This window comes from Amborella trichopoda, chromosome 13 (assembly GCF_054954075.1).
Source record: "Amborella trichopoda isolate Santa Cruz 75 chromosome 13, AtrichopodaSantaCruz75HAP2 v2.0, whole genome shotgun sequence".
NCBI classification, from domain to species: domain Eukaryota; kingdom Viridiplantae; phylum Streptophyta; class Magnoliopsida; order Amborellales; family Amborellaceae; genus Amborella; species Amborella trichopoda.
The window spans coordinates 12,969,902-12,991,304 of record NC_142348.1 but is presented as its reverse complement, the minus strand read 5'-3'; the positions used below and the strand labels follow the sequence as shown (position 1 = coordinate 12,991,304).

At 41.0% G+C, this 21,403-nt stretch overlaps 1 protein-coding gene across 39 annotated transcripts in view; it reads left to right on the top strand.

The window, feature by feature from the left end:
- LOC18435190 (DNAse I-like superfamily protein) overlaps positions 1-21,403 on the top strand; it is a 63,568-nt gene that overhangs the window by 10,493 nt on the left and 31,672 nt on the right. For 32 of the 39 annotated variants that reach the window (XR_016047443.1, XR_016047446.1, XR_016047432.1 and 29 more), the window contains 3 exons: positions 5,716-5,781; positions 5,889-5,941; positions 9,934-10,014. Coding sequence is in view for 25 of the 39 variants with exons in the window: in XM_020667724.2 (XP_020523383.1) it covers positions 5,716-5,781; positions 5,889-5,941; positions 9,934-10,014 (200 nt within the window). In the remaining 14 variants the exon portion in view is untranslated. Of the gene's footprint in view, positions 1-5,715; positions 5,782-5,888; positions 5,969-9,933; positions 10,015-21,403 lie in introns of all 39 variants that reach the window. The other 7 variants (XM_088855657.1, XM_088855655.1, XM_088855656.1 and 4 more) reach the window with 1 other exon arrangement.

Below are 21,403 nucleotides of genomic sequence, written 5' to 3'. Positions count from 1 at the left end.
TACCTTGCTGGAAAGTATCAAGAACCTTGACCTTATCGAAGAATCTAGATCTCTGAATGCCGCTGAGCAAGACCTTAGGTCCAAAGACCAAATTGGAGAACCTTTCTACTCTAAAGAAAGAAGATATCTATTGGTTCCAGAGATCGAGGGTATCTTGGTTGAAAGTAGGGGACCACAACACTGGTTTTTTTCACCGGATAGCCAACTGCCGCAGAAGAGACAATGCTATCTCGATGTTAAAAGTCAACAATTCCTACATTACCCAACCAGGTGAAAGTCAACATGCAATCTTAGAGTTCTTTCAGAATTTATACTCTTCTCCCTCTAGCCCTAGACCAAGATTATCAACCCTCGACTTTCTGACTCTCACTGAAGTTCAAACTGCTTGGTTAGAGCGGCTTTTCTCAGAAGAGGAGATCTTTAAAGCCGTAAATGCTTTAGGCAGTGACAAGGCCCTTAGGCCAGAAGGCTTCTCGGTTGCCCCCTTCAAGGAGTTTTGGGATATTTTCCACCCTGACTTCCTTAACTTTTTTGAGGAGTTCTTCCACAGGGGAACTCTCAACAAAGCTATGAATGCCACCTTCCTCGCTCTTGTCCCTAAAAAAGAAGGAGCTGAGGAGATCAAAGCCTTCCGCCCAATCAGCCTCCTCAACTCCTCTTACAAGATTCTGGCAAAAGTCCTAGCCTCTAGGCTGCAACTTGTTCTACCATCTATCATCTCTCCTTCACAATCAGCCTTTATCAAAGTCAGACAAATTCTTGATGGAGCTTTAGTGGGCCATGAATGCATTCACTCGAGACATATCACCAAGAAACAAGGGATTATTTTCAAAATCGACTGGGAAAAAGCCTATGACCATGTCGACTGGTTAGTCCTGAATGAGTGCATGGCCAGAATGGGATTTGGGGAGAGATGGAGGAAGTGGATGAGTGGCTGTTATTCCACCCCACACTTCTTTATCATCGTTAATGGAACACTGTTCGGCTACTTCCCTTCCTTGAGGGGTCTCAGGCAAGGAGACCCTCTTTCCCCCTTCCTGTTCTCTATTGCGGCTGAAGTAGTCAGGGTATTTCTTCCTGCCAAAGAAAGGAATCTACCCTTCCATCCCGCCAGGCGTCTGTCTACCTTGTCTAGGACATGGGACCATTGCCGCTTTCTAGGCATCCCCAAACCCAAAGGTAGGCCAAGATAGGTAGTAGGGAAATCCTGGACTTTGCACACCCAATCTGGAATAAATGCTCAAATTTCAGCAGATAACAAGGCTACACCCTACATACTGGATTTTTCCATATTAACCTTGAACTATGTTGCTGATTGGAACCAGCTGAGGAATCTTTTGAGAGCTCTAACTTCAATACGGGTGGCGTCCAGGAAAACCAAGGTATCATCCGCGTATTGTAAGTAGAGAGGAAAGAAGAAAATGAGGAGTCTTTAGAGAGAGAAGAAGAGGTTAAGGAGGAGAGAGAAGAGAAATCTATAGAGAGAAAAGGTGTTAAAGACGAGAGAAAAGAGGCTTAGTTGGAGAGAGAAGTAGATGGGAAGGGGGAGGAGAGGAAGATAGAGAAGGAGGTAGGGAGTTTGGGTATAACAAGTAGAGAGAAATGAGAAGCAGAGAAAGTTTGTTGGGTGTCCAACAATTCGGTGCTCAACCAGAAATACAAATAAATAAGAAGTAGTAAAAGAAAAATTAGGCAAGGAGAGGGAGGGTAAAAGAAAAACAAAAGCTAAAAGAAGAAAAGAGGAAAAAGAAGTGGAGTAATTGTCGGTCTTCAAGTACTCATTTGTGAGCCCCTCCTTGTTTTAGTAAGGGCTCGTTGAGATCATGAGTTGTAATGGCCTTCACCCTTGGCCCAAACTGCCCCATTGCTTCCTACTTAGGCCGTAGGCTTTTCATGCTAGCAGCATTGAAAGAAATTCCTGCTTGATACATCCATTGGGCTATGTACTAACATGCCTGACCCCTATCTTCCTTCTTAAAGCTGTTTTCCATGGTAGTCTGCTTCTTTCCTCAAATTGCAGCCTCAATAAGAGGGAAATAAAAATCTAGATGCCTCTTTGCTCAAGGCCTTCTCCCCCAACCCCTTCTCCTTGTACTAGAGCCCATGGGTTCTCCTTCCTTAGCATATATATGTTTTTCTTCTTTGACTCCATAAAGATTCTCAGATCTTACAATGTCCTTATAATTTTTCTTTCCTTATGTTTCCTTTGTCCTGCCTCAGGATGGGCTAACATATCTCTCTTAACTTCAAGAGGCACCTTTATGGATAGGCCTACAACCACTTTAATGCCAACCAAATGTTCCATTAATTGATTTGTGCCAATATTATAAATCCCATTACAAAATTTGCGTTTTGCTCTATCCTTGTTATTTTGATTGGGCAATATTGCATATTTTCTATCATAATCAACTTGTTTATTTGTACTAGAAAACCACACTGTCACCTTGCCCAATAGTCAACAAAGAACCACCAAACTTAAAGCAGCATCATCATCATCATCCGAACTTTATCCCAACTATTTAGGGTCGGCTATATGAATTATGTTCCGCCATTCTACTCTATCAAGGGCCATGCCCTTTGTCAGACTATAAATCACCATATCTCTTCTCACCACTTCCATCCATATCCTTTTGAGCCTTTCTCCTGTCCTTTTAGAACTTTCTACTCAATCCAAATGGCCCCTCCTAACTGGTGCTGTATTAGGTCTACACTGCATATGGTCAGCCCACCTAAGTTTACTTCTCTCATCTTATCACCCATTGGAGCCACCCCTAAATACCCTCATATGTATTCATTACGAATTCAATCCTTTCATGTTTTGCCACTCATCCATCTCAACATCCTCTTCTTAGCTACGCTCATCTTATGATTATGTTGTTTTTTGACCCACATTCCGTCCCATAAAAGCATGACTGGTCTAATAGTCGTTTTATAAAACTTTCCCTTCAGTTTCATTGGTCTGTGGTGATCACATAAAGCTCCAGGTGCACATCTCTATTTCGCCCACCTAGCTCTTATTCTATGTGTTGCATCTTCCTCAATCAGGCCATTCTCCTAGATTATTGTCAATATCGTAATCTCTTTTAGGAATTTCTTGGACATCAATTTTAACTACTTCCTCGTTCTACTCCTGTTATTACTAAACTTGCATTCTATATATTTTGCATTAGTTCGGTTAATTTTTAAACCTTAGATTCTAGAGGATCCCTCAAGAGTTCTAGCTTTGCTTTGATGCCACCTTTAGTCTCATCAATCAAAACTATGTCATCCGCGAACAACATACACTATAGTACCTCAGCCTATAGATGCATAGTTAACTCCTCCATAACCAACAAGGTTCGAAGTTAACCATTAAAAAAGAAAAAAAAAAAGGAAAACAAAAATGGGGCTGTCCTGAATTTGTTGGAAGTTAGGAGGACTTTTAATGGAGTAACAAGACGGGATTGCGAGCTGTGCTGAGAATATGTTTTGTGTGGAGATCAAAGTGAATGGTGTGATAGATAATTATCTATACAAGTTTCACCAAAAGTCTTTTGAACTTTTAGAATTCATTCTACTAGAAAGGCCGTGTAGTTATTTTTCTATATGTTGCTTTTGTACTAAAAGTTTCTATTTATATGAAAGATTACATCGTGGGGGACACCTTGCAATCATTTTTTATTGTCTATGAGAAGAATCTGTTTTTTTATTCCATGTTTATCTTTCTTTTGGTTTAGTGCACAATAACTTTTTTAATTGTCTCAATTTGTAACTTGCAAGATGATTGGATTTGCATACCAATATAAATTGTTTACTTTTATTTTTGGAGAAGTGGATAATATTTGTGTCCTTGTTGTATCATTCTTGAATATTAATTTCACATTATAATGCATATGTCCAAGCATTATTTCATTAATGATCTATGGGCCCTTAGTACTAAAATATTCATTGGATACGTACCTCAAGGTTAAATTGTCTTTTTGAATTCCTAGGACAGGTTTATTGGTATTGTAGTTATCAATACATAGGAAAGTAACCTGTTAAGGGTTGATCTCCCTTTGCTTATGTAATTTGTTTCCTAAATTTTCTTGTTCGTTGCATATTCTTCGAAGAACTATTTGACATAGTTCACCATAGTTATGAGACCCTCTCAGTGGAATGACCCAATGACCATTCTTCAACATGCTTATGTACAGAGTCTAGTGTGTAGATTGCAACTTCTATAGCAAGTCATATCCATAAGGATGAACAAATGGACATATCACTGTAGTGCAAGGGGACTCTCTCTTATGCACGTTTACAAGACCCTTCTAGGTTGCTTCCCAAGATGTGGCTATAATGTGTACATGCCGTGCAGTTGTTGTTGAGGATTTGGGCCTTACCTCACAGGCCTATAATCGCATGAAGGAGACCACCGGCTCTTGGCCCACAAGCATCATCCTTGGGTATCTCTCCGACCTCAACGAGGGATGACCATACAAATAATGTAACCCTTAATGGTAGTGCCTATGCCTAGGGGTAAGGGTTTTGGACGTGACTTGGGCCTGGACCGCTCAACTCAAGGTCAGTCAACCAACAATTCATGCATTCCCACAAAAGTGTACATCCACTATAATTTTTATTTTTACATGCTCTCAAGGCCTTTAAAGGCTAGTAGCCCCATCACATTATGTATTAATGTGGTGCACTTTTGTCTCGAGTTATCAAAAGATCTGTGGTAAGAATGAGACACTTTGTAAAATGCCACTTTCCTTATGTGAAATATCGAAACTAAAATTTGATCATTTCTTGAAACACATTCCTGTTCGTAAGTGGTAAGGGAGGTTATTAAAATGACTGTACAGTGATATGATCATATGTTTTGAGCTCCTTGGGAATGGAAGACTCTTCTTGGGTTTGAGGTCCAGTGACTATCCAACATGGGCAGCAGTTTGGAGTCCCATGGTATTCTCCTGTAGTGCAGGGGCCTCCATGAATGTCATCAGATGGGTTATCAAGGTTGGTGTTATCCCTTGAGACTGATTATGTATTACTGCTGATTTACACTGTAAATTTAATACTACAAATGTGGCTCATGCAAATAGAGAACGCGTCGTATATAGACTAGCAAATATGAATGCTGATAAGGAATTTTTTGAGCATTGGAATTATGCCATTGTAGTTCCCTGATCCCTACTTTATGTAACCAGCCTTTGCCTTCCATTTTTTATTTTGTCACAAAACACTGACCACTGATGATCACTTTGGTGAAAACTTCTTGCAAAACCCTGTAATCTCTAGATTCCATATAAGGATATATTTTGGAGAATAATGGAGAAGATATCAGTGGTAGAAACTGATTTCAAATAAAATTGGTTGTTTATTTCCATTATTTTTCATAAACTAGATTGAAGCTGAGGTGAAAGGGTTAATTGGAGTAATACAAATATAGGTTTTGACTGTTGAAGCTCAAGTAAAATGGATTCCATTCAGAACCTTATATTATGGAATGAGGTGGTACCCTAAGTAAATGACTTGGGCTTGTGGCCTGCATGAACAGTTGTATCACTCATGCTATTGGGCTTCAACTTTCCAAATTTTACAAATGTACACTTTATTTCCTTCACTCTAGTCTTACTTTATTCAGTTGTATTACTTTTGAATAACCTTTTTTGATGTGACTTGTAAATTCACAATTGGTAACTGTAAGAAATGTGCATCTTTAGATCGTATATAATTAGTTTTCTTTACGTGCAGGAGGTTGATCAATTTGATGATATAGTTATGTTGCTCAAGAAAGATGGCTATGAAGGTGTTTACAAGGTAGTTTCACACATCCTGTCGGGATTAATTTCTTTCTTACACGGCATTATAACAGATAACATAAAGTAAGATCTGAATTTCAAGTTTCTCTGATTACTTGGCTCTAGGGTCGCACGGGAAATGCAAACGATGGATGTGCTGTATTCTGGAAGGAACACATGTGAGCTATTTAGATCTTCGATATAATGTACTGGAAAATCCATGGTTAATTTGTTCACAATATTATATTTATTTCACTTATGGTTTTTCTATTGCAGTTCCACTCGATTATTCATTATGATTTGATTTGAGTGAGTTCGGTCGTGGTCATGAGGATGTATCACTGGGAACTTCAATCTATTCCATTGCAGAATGCATGATATGCAATTTGAGTTTCATTAAATATGTTATGAAGTATAGTTCAGAGATTGAGGCTGCCATATTAATTGATCAGTTGTGCATTATGTTGATTACTCTGAGCATCTTAATAACTTGAAATATTTGTATATGCAAATCTATTCTCAAATTTCAGGTAATGTTTTGCATCTGTAGTTGATTATTTCTTTCCTAGCATTGATACTGGTATAGGCTTATTTTTTGTATAGTTCATATTGATGTGGCTGACATGCTCTTTATCCTCTCCTTTGTTGTATTGAATGTAATGTTAATGAAATAGCAAGATGCACACCCCAGTTTAAGGGATATGAAAATATTGCATGCCTCAGTTATTAGCAAGCCAAGGGGCTACCTAATTACCCAAAGAGGTCTGTATAGGGACTTGGGTACAAACAGTAAGTTTGTTTTTTTGTCACAACAAGAAAGAGAGATGAGAAGACCAAGGAAGAGTAGTGTGAATCCCTTAATCAGTGTGTGTTACGTGATTAATATTACATTGCTGAATGTTAGTGTATGTATAATTACATAAATGCCCTTATCATCCACGGATACTATAAAGTCCCTTAACATCCACAAATACTACAAAGTAATAAAAGAATAAAGTACTAATAACAATAGTGCCTCTTATAAATGACACAAAGTCATGATGCATAGTATTAACCATAGTTGTTGGGATCGGGAGTGGGAATGGTACCTGGATCCAGTGTTTTAAAATGTTGGATGTGGTCTGATGTGTTGGAGGGGCTTATGTGCCGATGTGGTCCAGATGCCGGTGCATCGCCATGATGCGATCAATAAATATAATAAATTCTATTTTTTTTAAAAAAATAGGTTAATACATAGAAAAAAATATGGAGGTGATTTATATGATAGTAGGTATTTAGTTTTTCATTAACTTCAAAAGTATCAATTATCGCCTGTCGGAAATTTTGTATCAACTATTCCCTGATAGAAACTAGAAACTTGAAACTAGCATCATAAACATTCAACAACCATAATCACAAATTTGCAACCCGAAAATATTTTGTACTAAAAGTCTATGAAGATTAAAGAGTTCAAAAGTCAAGCTCAAGACAAATAAATCATCATCATTTCTCAACTCTAAGTCTTGAGATTCTAAATTCCAAATCCTAATGAGAGAAGTTATCTTGAGAGTCTCCATGAGCATCATCATTCTTAACTTCGCCTAAACTTCTTCAAATCAACACCCAAAAGAAGTAAAAAATCAACAACCAATCATCAAGCATTACGAAAATCTAATAACTTCACAAAAAACATTGTCTGCCGCTTTCTTTTTTTTGATTGATTGATTAAAAAAAAGCCATGGATGTGGCTATTTTTAGTTGTTTCGGGGTATAATACCTCCTAAAACCTTTCCCCCCTTTTTGGGGCTCAAAATGTCCAAAATACCCCTGTCCGATGGTTGTTTTTTACAGAAATGACTGGCTGCCAGTGTTTCAAAAAGCGCTAGGCGGCTCCTAGGCGGTCGGGTGGGTCCAGGTCGCCCAGTGCCTAGGCGGGCCCTCAGAACCTGGGCAGCCCAGTAGAAGTATTTTTTTTTTGGGTTTTCTCTCTCTAAAATAGCCTCTGATGAGTTTTAGGTTTCAAATGAACCTAAAACCCACAATTTTGCCTCTTTAGTATTAAAATAATGCTAAACAATACCCTCAAGGAGCCGCAGTTCCGCCCCTGGGTGGGGCGCAGGCCCTGATCGGCCTCCTAAGCGGGTTCAGGCGGGCACCCAGGCATTGGGCTGTCCGCTTTTTGAAACAATGCTGGCCACACATGCGGATTATGTGGGATGAAGCCGCATATGCAGAGAGATGCGGCTTATATGCGGGCGCAACTCTCCAAAGCACATATGCGGTCTGTTGTGATGCGCTGCCAAGCGCATAACGCTTTATGGAGCCGCATATACTGCGATGTGGCCGCATTTGAAAACCATGCTTGCATCGGGATCAAGAGCCGGGGATCGTGAAATGCTTGAAGATCTCTCTGGTTGGGAATGCTGTCCATACAGTTCACGTTTTAGGGATTGAGATCCCCAAATGTTAGGGATTGAGATTCCAACCTTTTGGGGATCTTGATCTCGACCTTTTGAGATCTTGATCTTAACTTTTGGGGGATCTTGCTGCCTACCTTGAAGTGTATATGATCTATGATTTTGTATATTCTTTAAAGTAGGGATCTCATTATTGATAGCTAGCTAGCAAGCAATACAACTACATTCAGAGTATGGTTGTGCTGTTAGTTGGCTATAAACAAAGAAAATCATCAATTTGGTTGTTGTCTTCGTCTTTAAGGTTGAGATCAAGATCCCTAACAGCAAGAATCGGGATCCCTATTAGTGCCGATCGAGATCCCAAAATTTAAAAATCAAGATCCCTGAGAGATTCGTTTTGGCAGAGTGCCTACTAAAGTAGTAGGAGATCTCGGTAACTATGGTATTAACAACCCCTCAAATTGTTCATTGTGTTTGAACATGTACAATTTGCCTTTTAGAAAGGGAGGCCATTCATTGGTGATCTCTTTGGTGAAAATGACTGTGACATGCTTTTGGTGCCGATATAATCTGTTCAAATCACCTTTGATCCTAGGGTTGCCCAACAGCCATGCTCGGACTGGGCCTTAATCTGCCCGAGCCCGGCCCACAATATATTAAGGCCTCGGCCTGAATATCTCTTTGGCTCAGGTCTGGGCCCAGCCGAATGCCTCTCCCAACGCTCATCAACTTTTCTTCTCATCACAACATTACTCTAACACGTACTTAAAGAGCGCTTCATACATGGCAACTAGGTCATGACTTATGTTTATTCTTAAGGACCTTGAGACACGAGCATAATCTGCATAGAAATTCTAGTGATTATAAACTTGGTGGAGGGTCTGGAATTTCTAAACTTGGGGCCCATATACTGAACCGGCCTGGTCACCGTAGGGGTCCGACCAGTCCTTGGTTGGGCTCAAGTGAGACCCTGAGTCCTGGCAGCTAGGATTCACTGAGTCCGAGAATTTTCCTTTTCTTATAGTTTTGGCCAAAAAAAACTATAAGTTGGCTTTTCTTAGCCAACAATGGCTATTAAACTCCCAAATCTGAGCCTTGGAATCACTTTTGAGCCCTCCATTGAATTGAAAAATGATTTTTGATAGATCGACCAAGTTTCACTGTTGAGAGAGTTAGAGATCTGAAATTCGAGTTCAGAAAAAGCTTCATACAACCTTGGATCTTGTCAATCCGAAGCCAAAAACACTTTGGTGGTTTATCTAATAATTTCTGTTTTTCCCTTTTCTTTTTCATAAAATTTATTTATTGTATTTTTGTACGTGTCTTTAGGTTTTTGGTGCTCTTAGGGACAGATGCTCATCCATACACATTCAGTTTGGGTTCCAATAATTATTCATTTTCCCCAAAAAATTGAGATTTGGAACTAAAAAGCTTTCTTATATATATATATATATATATATATATATATATATATATATATATATATATATATATATATATATATATATATAGCATTTCTTTCGTGCTTTTAGGGATGCAGATCTCCAATCAAATGTGTTTAGTTTACCCCTATTCATTTTGCCATATATATACATATATTTCATGTAAATATCGTTAAAAAGAAAGAGGTGATAAACAAGTACTTCAGTATCCAATGGATGCATTTGGATTGTGATGTTAATTTGGAAGTATTATGTTCTTGCAATTTGGAAGTCATTTGGCCTTTTCCCCCTTGTTCCCTTTAGAATAATGTCATCTTGCTTTTATGTATACAGGTTCAACCTTTTGCATGAAGAGAGCATTGAATTCAGAAAATTTGGGCTTCGGGACAATGTTGCTCAACTTTGTATATTGAGGTATGCTGGTTACATAGTTTTAAGGCTTTGGTTTGATTTCATCTTGGTTTGAAGCTTCAATCAATCTTGGGAAAATTAATGCTTTAATAATCTAACTCGGAATCTATCATATGAAACATCTTCCCATGTTTGCTTGTCAATATGAAGAACCGTAGTTGTTAGTTATCAGGAGTAGGAGCGTGTGATCATGATAATCTAGAGGCCACCTATGGTGTCGATAACTGTTCATACACCTAGAATTTTAGGAATCTTGATCCCAACATGTTGGGAAGCTGGATCTCAACTTTTGGGATCGCATGATAATTTCTAAAGTTCCAAAACCTATATGGTAAAAACATCTCTTTTTCTTTGAAAACTATATAGAACATGATTTTGCAACATGATTTTGAAACATGATTGTTTTATTTTTTTAGTATATAAGTATTTAACAATTGTTTCCTTATAAAAGATCAATTTAATAAAGTGTCATTTATATCGACCAATCTGTAAGGGATTGGCAATGTGTTCTGTGCTATGGGAGTGATATCCACCCAAAGTCGACCTCCAAGGGGATGGATGCTGGGATTACCACCAAGTTGGGAGATCCGAGTAGCTATGAAAAGAACCAAATTTCTTGTTGCTAACTAAAGAACAAGGACTATGTTATTCAATCTCATTTACTTCTTGACTAGTGCAAAGTGTTTGTACCTATGTATTATGTTTGTTCTTCTGTAATGGTTTCACAGCTGTCAGGAGTTGGAACTGCAAGTTTAGTGATTGTGAAGGTTTCGCAAGAGTTTCGTTTGCATCTTCTCTTGAATCCAATGTTGTGAACTAATGAAAATTCCCTTCTAAGAACTACCACATGACAAACAATACAATCTTCTTAACTCGTCTGTTCCAAAAACAAAATAAATACAAAGAGGAATAGGTTAAATGAAGTTGCATGTGAGTTTGACTTATAAAAACAAAAGGCGTGCAGCTCAAGGGGAAAAAAAAGGACTCCCCAAATCAGAGAGAACCCCTTCAAGCTTCCTCCCAAATGAGGAAGTTTGCATCACAATTAGCTTAAATTCAAACATGGTAATACAAAATGGATTCCCCTACATTGTCTTGTAAAATTTTCTTTATGATGCTAGTTGAATATCAATGGGTGTTCACTTTCTCTCGAGGCTAGTGTTATGATATCAGGTGAATGTTCCAAGTAGTAAGAAAAAAAACCTGGGACTTTTTAAATAAAGCTTCATCTACATGGCCTAGGATTCCCTTGGTATTAGCCGTGGTTACCAGAAACGTCCTACCAAGGAGTTGATTTCGCTATAGAATTCCGATACTACATTCCAGGAAAGGGATCTTGCTCCATTATACATGTCTTAAATTTTGCAATCTCGATGCTAATTATTAGGATTTAGGGATCCAGGGCACAAGTCACATGGGATTCAGATTCCCTCACATTGTATAGTATAACAGTGTGAGTATAGCAATGTGGTATAGTATAGCACTGTATTGTACTATTGCCTTGTAGTGTGGTGTAGTATGGTAGTATGTATTTTATGGCATGGTATATACTCTATAGTTGTGTGTACTAGATTTAAATATGGCAGCATGTAGTATAGTATAGGAGAATATAGTATAGCACATATGTATTGTAGTATTGTATATCAGTATGGTACTGTATAATAGTGTTTTATACTTGTATGTTATAGTAGTATGTACTATACTACTCTACTAGTTAAGTGCTCTCATGGGCCTCAAATTTTAACCAGATGGAGCATAATCCTATATCATTTATTATTTCATCTGGATTAAGTTTAGATTGAGCTCCCCCACATATTGGGATCGAGATCCCTAGATTTCAAGATATGCAGATCAGCTCGGAGAGCTTTGTGTTTGTTATAGTTCAGTGGTCCTGATTCTAATCCTGGATCTTATTTGATCTATCCTAGTAAATATGGTGTTTTTTGGCAAAATAAATTATTCTTGGGTTGTATATCGCATGAGACATTGTATTTGGGTCTAAGAGAGGAGATCCAAGAAATACTACCATTCAACAAACTAGATCCATTATGTCCACTATGGTAAGGGCCCAAAAGAAATAAGAATCTTTTATGCTTTCTTAGTTTGAAGTAATCCATATAGGGGACCGTAAATATTTATATTCACTCTTTCTACCCTGTACCCAACATAGCTTGACACTCTTCCATCGTATAAGAGACCTCTCTCAGGAAAACACATTTTCGGCTTGGTGGTCAGAAGATTCCATCATAGGTCTCCCCAATAAACCTAAGAGAAACTCTAAGAGAATTCCCAAATCTTACACCACAAGGGAGATGTAGAAAGATGTGGTCCTTGGTTTCTCTTCTCCTCTCCCACTCTAATTACTAGTTGAAAGCATTTTTGGAGAAAAGATAAGGCAGAAACATCATTCTTAGAAAAGATAGTTGAAATTAAAGTAGATAAGAAAACAGTTTGGTAGGATCTAGAGAGAGAAAGATAGGAAAGAAAATAAAGATGATGAAGAAGAATGGAGAGAGAGTGAGACGTGTGAGAGCTAGAGAGATAGAGAGGGAAAGTGAGTGGCGTAGGGGTCACTTGTGACCTCTACCCCTCTTATAACATTAATTAATAACTCTAATTACAACTTATGGACAATACTGCCCTTAGTTAGAGACATAAGATGAATAAGGACTAAACAAAAGATAAATGACAGTTCTGTCCATCAAATACAATAAAGCTTATTCTTTTAATCTCCAATAGTCCCCCTCAAGTTGACACGTAGATATCAATCATGCCCAACTTGCTTGTGATATCATGTAATCTGTCTGGTCAAACTGGTTTGGTGAAGATATCTACAAATTGATCTTTAGACTTTACATGAGGAGTCTAAGTGATCTTGGCAGCAACCTTCTCTCTAATAAAGTGACAATTTGCTTCATGTGTTTAGTTCTTTCATGAAAAAATAATTTTCTGCGATGTGAATGGCTGCTTCATTGTCACAATATAGAGCCATGGGAAGGTTAACTCTAACACCCAAATCAATTTCTTTTTATAGAAATTTCTGGACAAGCTAAATATTATTATATAAATTTCTTTTTTTATAATTCCTATTTTTGATGGGCATAAGAGCCCTTTCTAAATTTTTGTTTTAGGTTTTTTTTTTTTTTTTGTTCTCTTCTATTTCTTATCCATATAGATTTGTTTCTCGTTGATATTTGGATAAAACATAAAAGTAAGTTTCAAATAGAGATGGATACATATTTTCTATAACAAATCTCGTGTCTTTTATTTCATTATTTTTTTCCGGTGAATGGCTCCATTCAATGGTAACCCCCGTCTATCAGAACTATGTTCACCTGATCCCACCCTCACTCCCTCCCAGCCTTCCCTGCCACCTGGTCCCTTGTCCCCCAACCTTAGCTCCCCACCCGTCCATCATCTGCTTGGTGGGACTTCACATCTTTGCTCAAAAGCGTAGATTCACTTCATTCCATTGTCGGCCTCTTCAAACCCAGGAGGAACGACATCAAGGGCATCAAGAAATGGGGCCAAAACTTCTGGAAGGAACCTGACTTTGGTTGCTGCAGGCTTTCCCATGGCTCCACTCACAGAGCTCTCCAACTCGAAACACCGACCTTCAAAGGAGCATCCTTGTCCTTGTCTACTTGATATTTCTTCGCTGCTGCTTTCAAGAAACAGAGGATATGGCTAAAGGTTTCAGGCATTCCCCTTCATGCTTTTCATCCTTCACCTTCAAACTCATTTGCGACCTTTGCGGACTGTTTGTTTCCATCCACTGGGGCTCAAGCGAATTCCTCCCGATGGACTCCATTCAACTGTTAGTTGAGGATTTTGGATCCTCATTCCATCCCTTCAGAGCTGTCGCTTCAAATGGGGAAGGAGGAGGGAAAGGAAAAACAGATGCTTAGGGCAAGGGGGAGGTGGGTGGGCAAAAGGGGGTTGTGGGGGTAGAGAGAAGGGGTGGTTGGAATGGGTTCAAAAGGATAGGAGGTAGAGAGGAGGGAGGGGGATTCGATGAAGGAAGGGTGCTAAGGGAACGGAGGTACTGGAGTAGGGGAGCAGGGGAGCAGGGGGAAGTGAGGGGGAATAAGAGCCATGAGCTGAGGAGACAAGGGAGGACTGGAGACAGTCAGAGGAGATAAGCTGGGTTGAGAAGGCAAAGGGATGGAGGGCAAGCCTGAGGCTGAGGAGAGAAGGGCCATGGGGGAAGAAAGGGGAGGAGAGGATGAGCGGTGATGGTGAATGAGGTTGGGTTGACATGGGATGACAGGAGGGGGTGGAGGCATTGTCTACGATAATTGGGAGTGGAGAGGTCCGGCTGGCTAACGACAAGGGCAGGGTGAAAGGCCAAAAAAGGTTGGCATTGAGGGGGATGATTGTTGAGGACAAGGGGGTCAGAGACCTCAGATAAGGGAAATGAATCGCTGTCGTCTGATGGAGGTGGTGTGCCTGGTTGCACACCATGTGGAGATCGAGCGGAGGATGAAGACGGCTGGAAAGGGAGGGGGGGTTATACAAAGGGCAGGTGGATCTAGGGATGAAGGAAGCGAGGTGTCTCATCGATGAGGGAAAGATTTGGTAAGGGGGAAAGGTTTTGGGGACTCAAGGAAATGAGAGGAGAGGAAAGGGCAGGTTGTACGTGTAGGGAGGGAGAAAGGGAGGTGGATAGGTGGCGGTCCACGGGAGAAGAGGAGGGACAAGCTTAGGCTGGGGGGGCAGCAACATGCAAAGAGTCATCGAGAAAGAACAAGGGAGAAGGACGAGGGGCTAACATGCTGACGTCATCCAGGGGAGGGAGAGGGCCTTGGGGGTGAGCGGTGGCAGCCTCATGGGCATGGGCAGAGTTGGCTGTACGTGGTTCGACATGAGCTCTTGGATGTTGAGATCTACAATGAAACGAGGTCTTTCTCCATCAACATGAACGAATGGTGATCCACTCGTCACTAGGGGGTGGAGGTTGCGAAGGAACTTGGGGCTGAACATGGTGCTCGGAGTGCGGAGAGGCCAGCTCCCAAGAGGTGTGGATGCAGTATAACTCCCCTTTCCCTACCCCTCTCCCCTCTTCTTCCCTTGGTACTCCTCTCTCCCACCCATTTGTAGCCTATAACGCCCTCACCTAACACCCCTCCCCCTTGGTATTCTCCTCTCCCCTCTTGTCCCTCATAACCGACGCTTCTGCAATCGACCCCCTTTGGCCCCCCATCGCAGTCCCATGATCCACCCCCCTCTCTACGACCCTCTTCCACCGCAACTCCTTAACTCCTGTCCCCACCCTTGAGACTTCACCCCTACCACTTCCATCCCCCTCCCCCTTAACCCCGCTCTCACCCACCAGTGAAGCCTCCTCGCTATAGCAGGCTGAACCTTCCTCACCCTTTGGCATTGCCCTCTACTTGTTGCCCCATTCGCTTTCCCACCTGTCAACTCAAGCCCAACCTCAAGCTCTTGCTCAAGATCACCCTCCTCGGTAGATTCCAATTTTGTCAACCAGATGGACAACGCCTAGGGAAACATAACGGATGTCCTCAAGGTAATGGGTTTCAAAATTGACGGCTTGCGAGAGGACATAGAAGCCTTATTCAAATCGGATGCCCAGACCAGATTCAAGATAAGTGGCAAGGGTAAACATGAACTCTCAAAGCTGCACTTCAGGGTCAATTACGATTCTGGGACTCCTTCATCTGGTGCTCCTTCTTCCCTAGAGGCATCCTCAGGGCTCAGAACCCGAAAACGCTCTTTTAGACGTGTCTCTACTTCCCAACCCCTTCCATGGAGCTTCTAATGTGGAACATCAAGGGGTTGGGTGACTCCCGCAAAACCAGCTCGATTAGAGATTTCTGCTCCAAACATTCCCCATTTATCCTTACCCTCATAGAAACCAAACACCCCCCCCCCCCCTCATCGTGGCCAACAAGTTTGGGGCCACAAACTGTGCCAATGGGTGGCTCTTGCTGCTGCTGGCGCCTTCGGTGGTATCTAGGTCATTTGGGACCCTACTTCTCACACCCTAATCACCTCTCACATCGCCTCCTTCACTGTGACCATCACCCTCTATAGAATTTCTGACGATCTCCTGGGGAAGTTCACAACAATATGTCGCCCTAACTCAAGACTCAGCCAGGAGCCTCCTTTGGAACGAGCTTGTTTCTGTTGCCTTCCTTCCCCACTCTTGTTGGTTCATAGGTGGTGATTTCAACGTCACTAGGTGGTCTTTCGAGAGGAACTCGACCTCTAGGGTCAGTCAAGTCATGACAGATTTCTTAAGACTTCATTTCTAGCAACGTTCTCATCAACATTCCTCTCCTAGGAGCAATCTTCACTTGGTCCAGTCATCCTTCCTTCCCCTCGCTACCAAATTAGACCATTATCTTATTAGCTCCAAATGGGACAGTTCCTTCCTTGGCACTCACTCTCTGGCCCTCCCCAAGCCCACCTCAGACTACAAGCTGATCCTCCTCAACAACCACCCAGCCTCGGTCGGGCCTCGACCCTTTCGCTTTGAGCTGGCCTGGCTCGAAGAGCCGAGGGATAATCTAATCTCCTCCTGGTGGTCCTCATTCTCCAACTGAGGTCATGGGTGGGCCGGTTATCGCATTCAGGGAAAACTTCAGCTTCTTAGAGGTTTCCTCAAATCTTGGAGCAGGCAACTTCCCTGGAATTTCCATGCCCTCAAAGGGTATTACCTTGCTGCCATCAACCATTGGGACCAAACAGAAGAGCCCTACAACCTCAGCCAGCATAAAATCCAACTTCGGTCACAACTCAAACCTGATTTACCATGATTCCCTCAAAAAAAGAAGGGATATACTAGTGTCAAGTGGCTCAAATGTGGGGACCTAAACAATGCCTTTTTTCACAAAATTGCAAATTGTCGTAGGAGAGAACACCATCTCTCAGCTAGTTGTTGAAGGTGTTATCCTAGACGAACTCCCTCAAATCGAGAAAGCCGTCATTGATTACTTTGCCCTGGTCTTCAAATCACTCGTAAGACCCACCCCTAAGATGACTGACCTCTCATTCCAAAGCATTCCCCTCGACTGTGCTCTCTAGCCGGAGTGCCCTGTCTCAGAAAATGAGATCCTCATTGCCATAGCCGATCTAAGTCATGACCGAGCACCTGGCCTTGATGGTTACCCCATAGCCCTTTTCAAGCATTTTTGGGAATCTCTTCGCCCCATCATTATTGCATTTTTTTAGGAATTCCATGAGGGGTTATTAACAAGAGTAAGAATGCTAATTCTAAAAAAAAACAAGAGTAAGAACGCTACCTTCTTCGCCCTCATTCGCAAAGTGGAAGTGGCTGAAGAACTCAAGGACTTCAGACTCATTAGCCTTATTAACAGCTCCTATAAGATCTTAGCCAAAGTTCTGGCTTCTAGGCTTAAGGAGGTCCTAGGATGGGTGATCTCCCCCCACCAGGGAGCTTTCGTGAAGGGCCGCCAAATCTTGGATGGTGCCCTGGTTGCTCATGAGTGCATGCACTCTAGAATCATATCCAAGAATTCCAGGACTCCTAATCAAACTGAATCGGAAAAAATCTTATGATGATGTTGACTGGGAAGTCCTGGTTGAAACACTCCTTTGTGTGAGCTTTGGTCTTCAATGGCATAAATGGATTAAAGGTTGCATCTCTAACCCCTTTTCTTGGTTCTTATCACCCTTGTCCCCATTTCTCTTCGCTGTTGTTACGGGGTCTTTAGCAGGTCCTTGGCAAGGTTGTACCAGCATGGTCTCTTGGATGGCTTTACTTGCTCCAATGGACGCCCTGTCATCTCTCACCTTCAATATGGCGATGACACCCTGGTTTTTTATGGGGCCTCCAAGCAGCAAATGGATTCGCTTCTCCTCTTTCTTAGATGCTTTGGATTGGCCACCAGGTTTAACGTTAAGATGGCCAAGTCAGAGATGATTGGCATCGCCATGGAGCCCTTGGCCACCAAAGTTTACGCATAAAGATGGGGCTGTGCGGTGGACACTATTCCCTCCACCTATCTGGGGCTAGAAATGTAATCCTCATCAAGGCTACCCTATCCTATAGATATGTAATCCTATGGGCCTCGGGGGAGGCCACAGTCTCGTGGAGACTAGCCCATGTCTTTGACAAGATTTTCGACATTTGTAGGCTTATTATTCATGTTTCATGGACTCATACTTGGTAGGAGGCAAACCATGTCGCCAACGCCCTCGATAGAGAAGGTACAACAATGGCAGGAGAATAGTTGCTTTCGGCCTTTAGGAGGTTTTTGGGTTCTTCAGCCTCTTGGCTGCTCACACTGCTGTATGTATTTTTTGGACGGTTACCACCTTCTCGGTGGCTTTTGTATAGAGCTCCTGGCTTGTGGGAAGCCCATTTTTTGGCAACTTGTACATCTATACTCTTTACTACAATACAATAATGAACACATTCAAAAAAAAAAAAAATTCAAGAGATTTTTTAAGCAAATAGATTTTAGGGATGGGAGTTTAGAAAGAGAAGGGAGGGGAAGACTTATGGGAAATTCTGAATTTTATTGCTTCAAACATTAAACTGAATCATTTAAGGGTGTGGTTTCCATAAGGTTTCAACCTTAAACAATCCAATTAAGGCGTGCCTTCAAATTAATTTTGATGTAAAATATTCTTAGGATTATCTCAAAATCTATTTTCATATCTAATTATAAAATTTAAAATTTCAAAAATGGTTAAAATCAACTAGATCTATAAACATATGAAAAGTTTGAAAATGGACGGTCTCGATAATGTGTTGTAAGATGCATTATCTCTGGGACTCAAAATCCTTTTTTCTTTCATAATCATACATCTCAATGTCGAGATGCTCAATTAGGGGGGTTTTCAACATTAAAACAACCTTTTGCTATGGATTTGTGAAGTGCATCCGTAGTTCTACATTTTAAGGTTGCAACTTTATGTAAACTTTTTCCATCCTTTATAAGCAATCTGTATATCTCCTATGTTAGGATTTAACAAACCTAAGTTGGTGTTTCTTACTTCTTAAGCTTGACTTTCCAATGTATAAGGGTATGAACCTTTAGATAGAAGGAAAAGTGAGAGTAGTACATTCTCACTTCAGTTGTTAGTTGGGTGTCTGCCCTCATGCCTGGTTACAACATAAGCATGATTACAACATATGGATAGTCGCTTTCCCATTTTAATTCCTTGGAAGGAAATTGATTGAACTTGCAGACTCGGCAAGGATAATTCAATAGAGGTTGTAGTTGTTTAGAATGTTTTTCCATGGTTGAGATTTGTTCACGATGCAGATCGGTACAATCTCAGGATGAAGATCGACCAGATCCGAACCACAAACTTCATTTTTAAAGGTGATAGAGAGTGAGGACGATTCAAATTTCGATCTAAGGTCAGATCTAATCAGAAATGAGCAGATCTGTTCTTAGATCAGTGGTAGAGCCAACTTTTGATCCAGAATGTGAAATACTAAAATAAAACAGATAAATGGTACAAAATCGAATAGAAGAATGAAATAAAGAAATGGAAAGTGAGAAGGATACCTGGTCGAGCTAGTCAGCCCAGCAAACCTAAGGCTTCAAGGCCTCGATCGGACCCGGACCACGACTGTAATTTCTGTCATGGATCCTCTATGTCTCTCTTCAATATTGACCAAGCCTTGGCTTGGTTGAATGGGGGTTTTTCTTATCAAGGGCTGGAAAGTTTTTTCAAAGGGGGCTAAGGTTTTAAGGTTGTTTTCCTAGATCTAGGGTTTTATCTTAGGTTTCACAATCTTAAGGATTTCTATGGCATATCACTCCAGATGATTTAAAGAGTTTCTAACATCAAAAGGGGTCCCAAAATCACCTTTATTAAGGCTCAAATCGTATCGGAATGAATATATCCAAATATCATCAGATTTGATTGTTCAAAATGCTCTTTGGGGCCTAGGCAAAACGGGTCTAGATTTAATGAATCTGCCCAAAAATGGTATGGGAGTGGTCAACATGCAGAAACCGCCATTTTGGGGCAGTCGGAGCTAGGCAACACCACTATCGCCCAAACCAAATCTGCTCAGAATTGGCAGATTCCAGTTTTGGGTGGTTTTTTGTCTCCTGAGCTGCTGCATACCAAAATTCACACAATTTGGGCCAACTTTGGGTTGGGCGACGCTACTGGTATCTCTCAGATAAAATCCGCACAAATTGGCATATTCCAGTTCTGAGGTGATTTTCAGGCTCTTGAGATGCTGTCCGCCAAGAATCACGCAATTTGGGCCAATCTGGGCTGGGTGACACCATTGGTGTCTCTTAAACCATATTTGCCAAGAATTGGCAGATTCCGGTTCCAAGGTGATTTTCAAGCTCTTGAGATGCTACCTATCAAAAATCACGCAATTTTGGACAATCTGAGCTTGACGAGACCGCTGGTGTCTCCCTGACCAAATTTGCCCAGAATTGACAGATTCTGGTTCTGGGGTGATTTATGGGCTTACATGATACTGTCTCCCAAAAATCAGGTAAAAATCTGCGGTTTTGCTAATTTTACTTGATTTATTCAAAAAACAGTGAGTCTGCAGGATTTTGGCAGGTAGTATGTATTATGGTGGTCTATAGTCCGGGGGTTTCTAGGATAGTGTGATCCTAAGGCTGTCTAGGGTTTAGAAATCCATTGAATTTTCCAGTTTTTAAAATGGGGTGTCTACAACTGGCTCTCTTTGGCACTCCCTGATCTTCGAAGGATAGGTGTAGACACTGTTGACGTTTTAAATCATCTGATGTCACGTGGTCAGAGGGCCCACAAACGTTTCCCTCTAAGACATTACGCTCCCCGCTCACCCACCAAGGGCATTTTCATTCTAGTGTTTTCGGCTTGAGATGTTCCAATGAGTTACACAAATTTGAAATTCGAGTTGGATTTTCTGGCCATCCCACTTGACTTCAAAGGTTTTGATTTTCAAATTCTTGTACTTGGCATTTTCTTTGATCCCCTTAGGGTTTCCTAAGGTCTTCTATAGGTTTTACTTGTTTAGGAAATGGTTTACCCGGTTAATTCTGAAGAGAGAGATGAGGCGGCAACGCGGTAGCGTCATGAACGGGTGTCCAAGCTCATTTGTTTTTATAAGTCTTTTTAGAAATTTTGAAAACAATGGGGGATTTGAAATAGAACTCGGAGTTTTGGACAAGTCATGATTTTAGCAAAGAAATTAAAGTTTTTGAAAACACAACATATATAATGAAAATTTTGAAATGAGAAAGATATTTTGAAAAACAAATTTTTAGTTAGCAGTTTTAGATCTTGCAACCATAGAGCCCTCTTAGCAGTTTAACGTCATGCAGTGATGAACGGTTTTGTACCTGCCCCGACTCTGTTGCGTCACACGGGTTTGACGTTGAATCAATATTGGGTACTCGATCTTTTTGTCGTCATCCGGGTTAGAAGTATT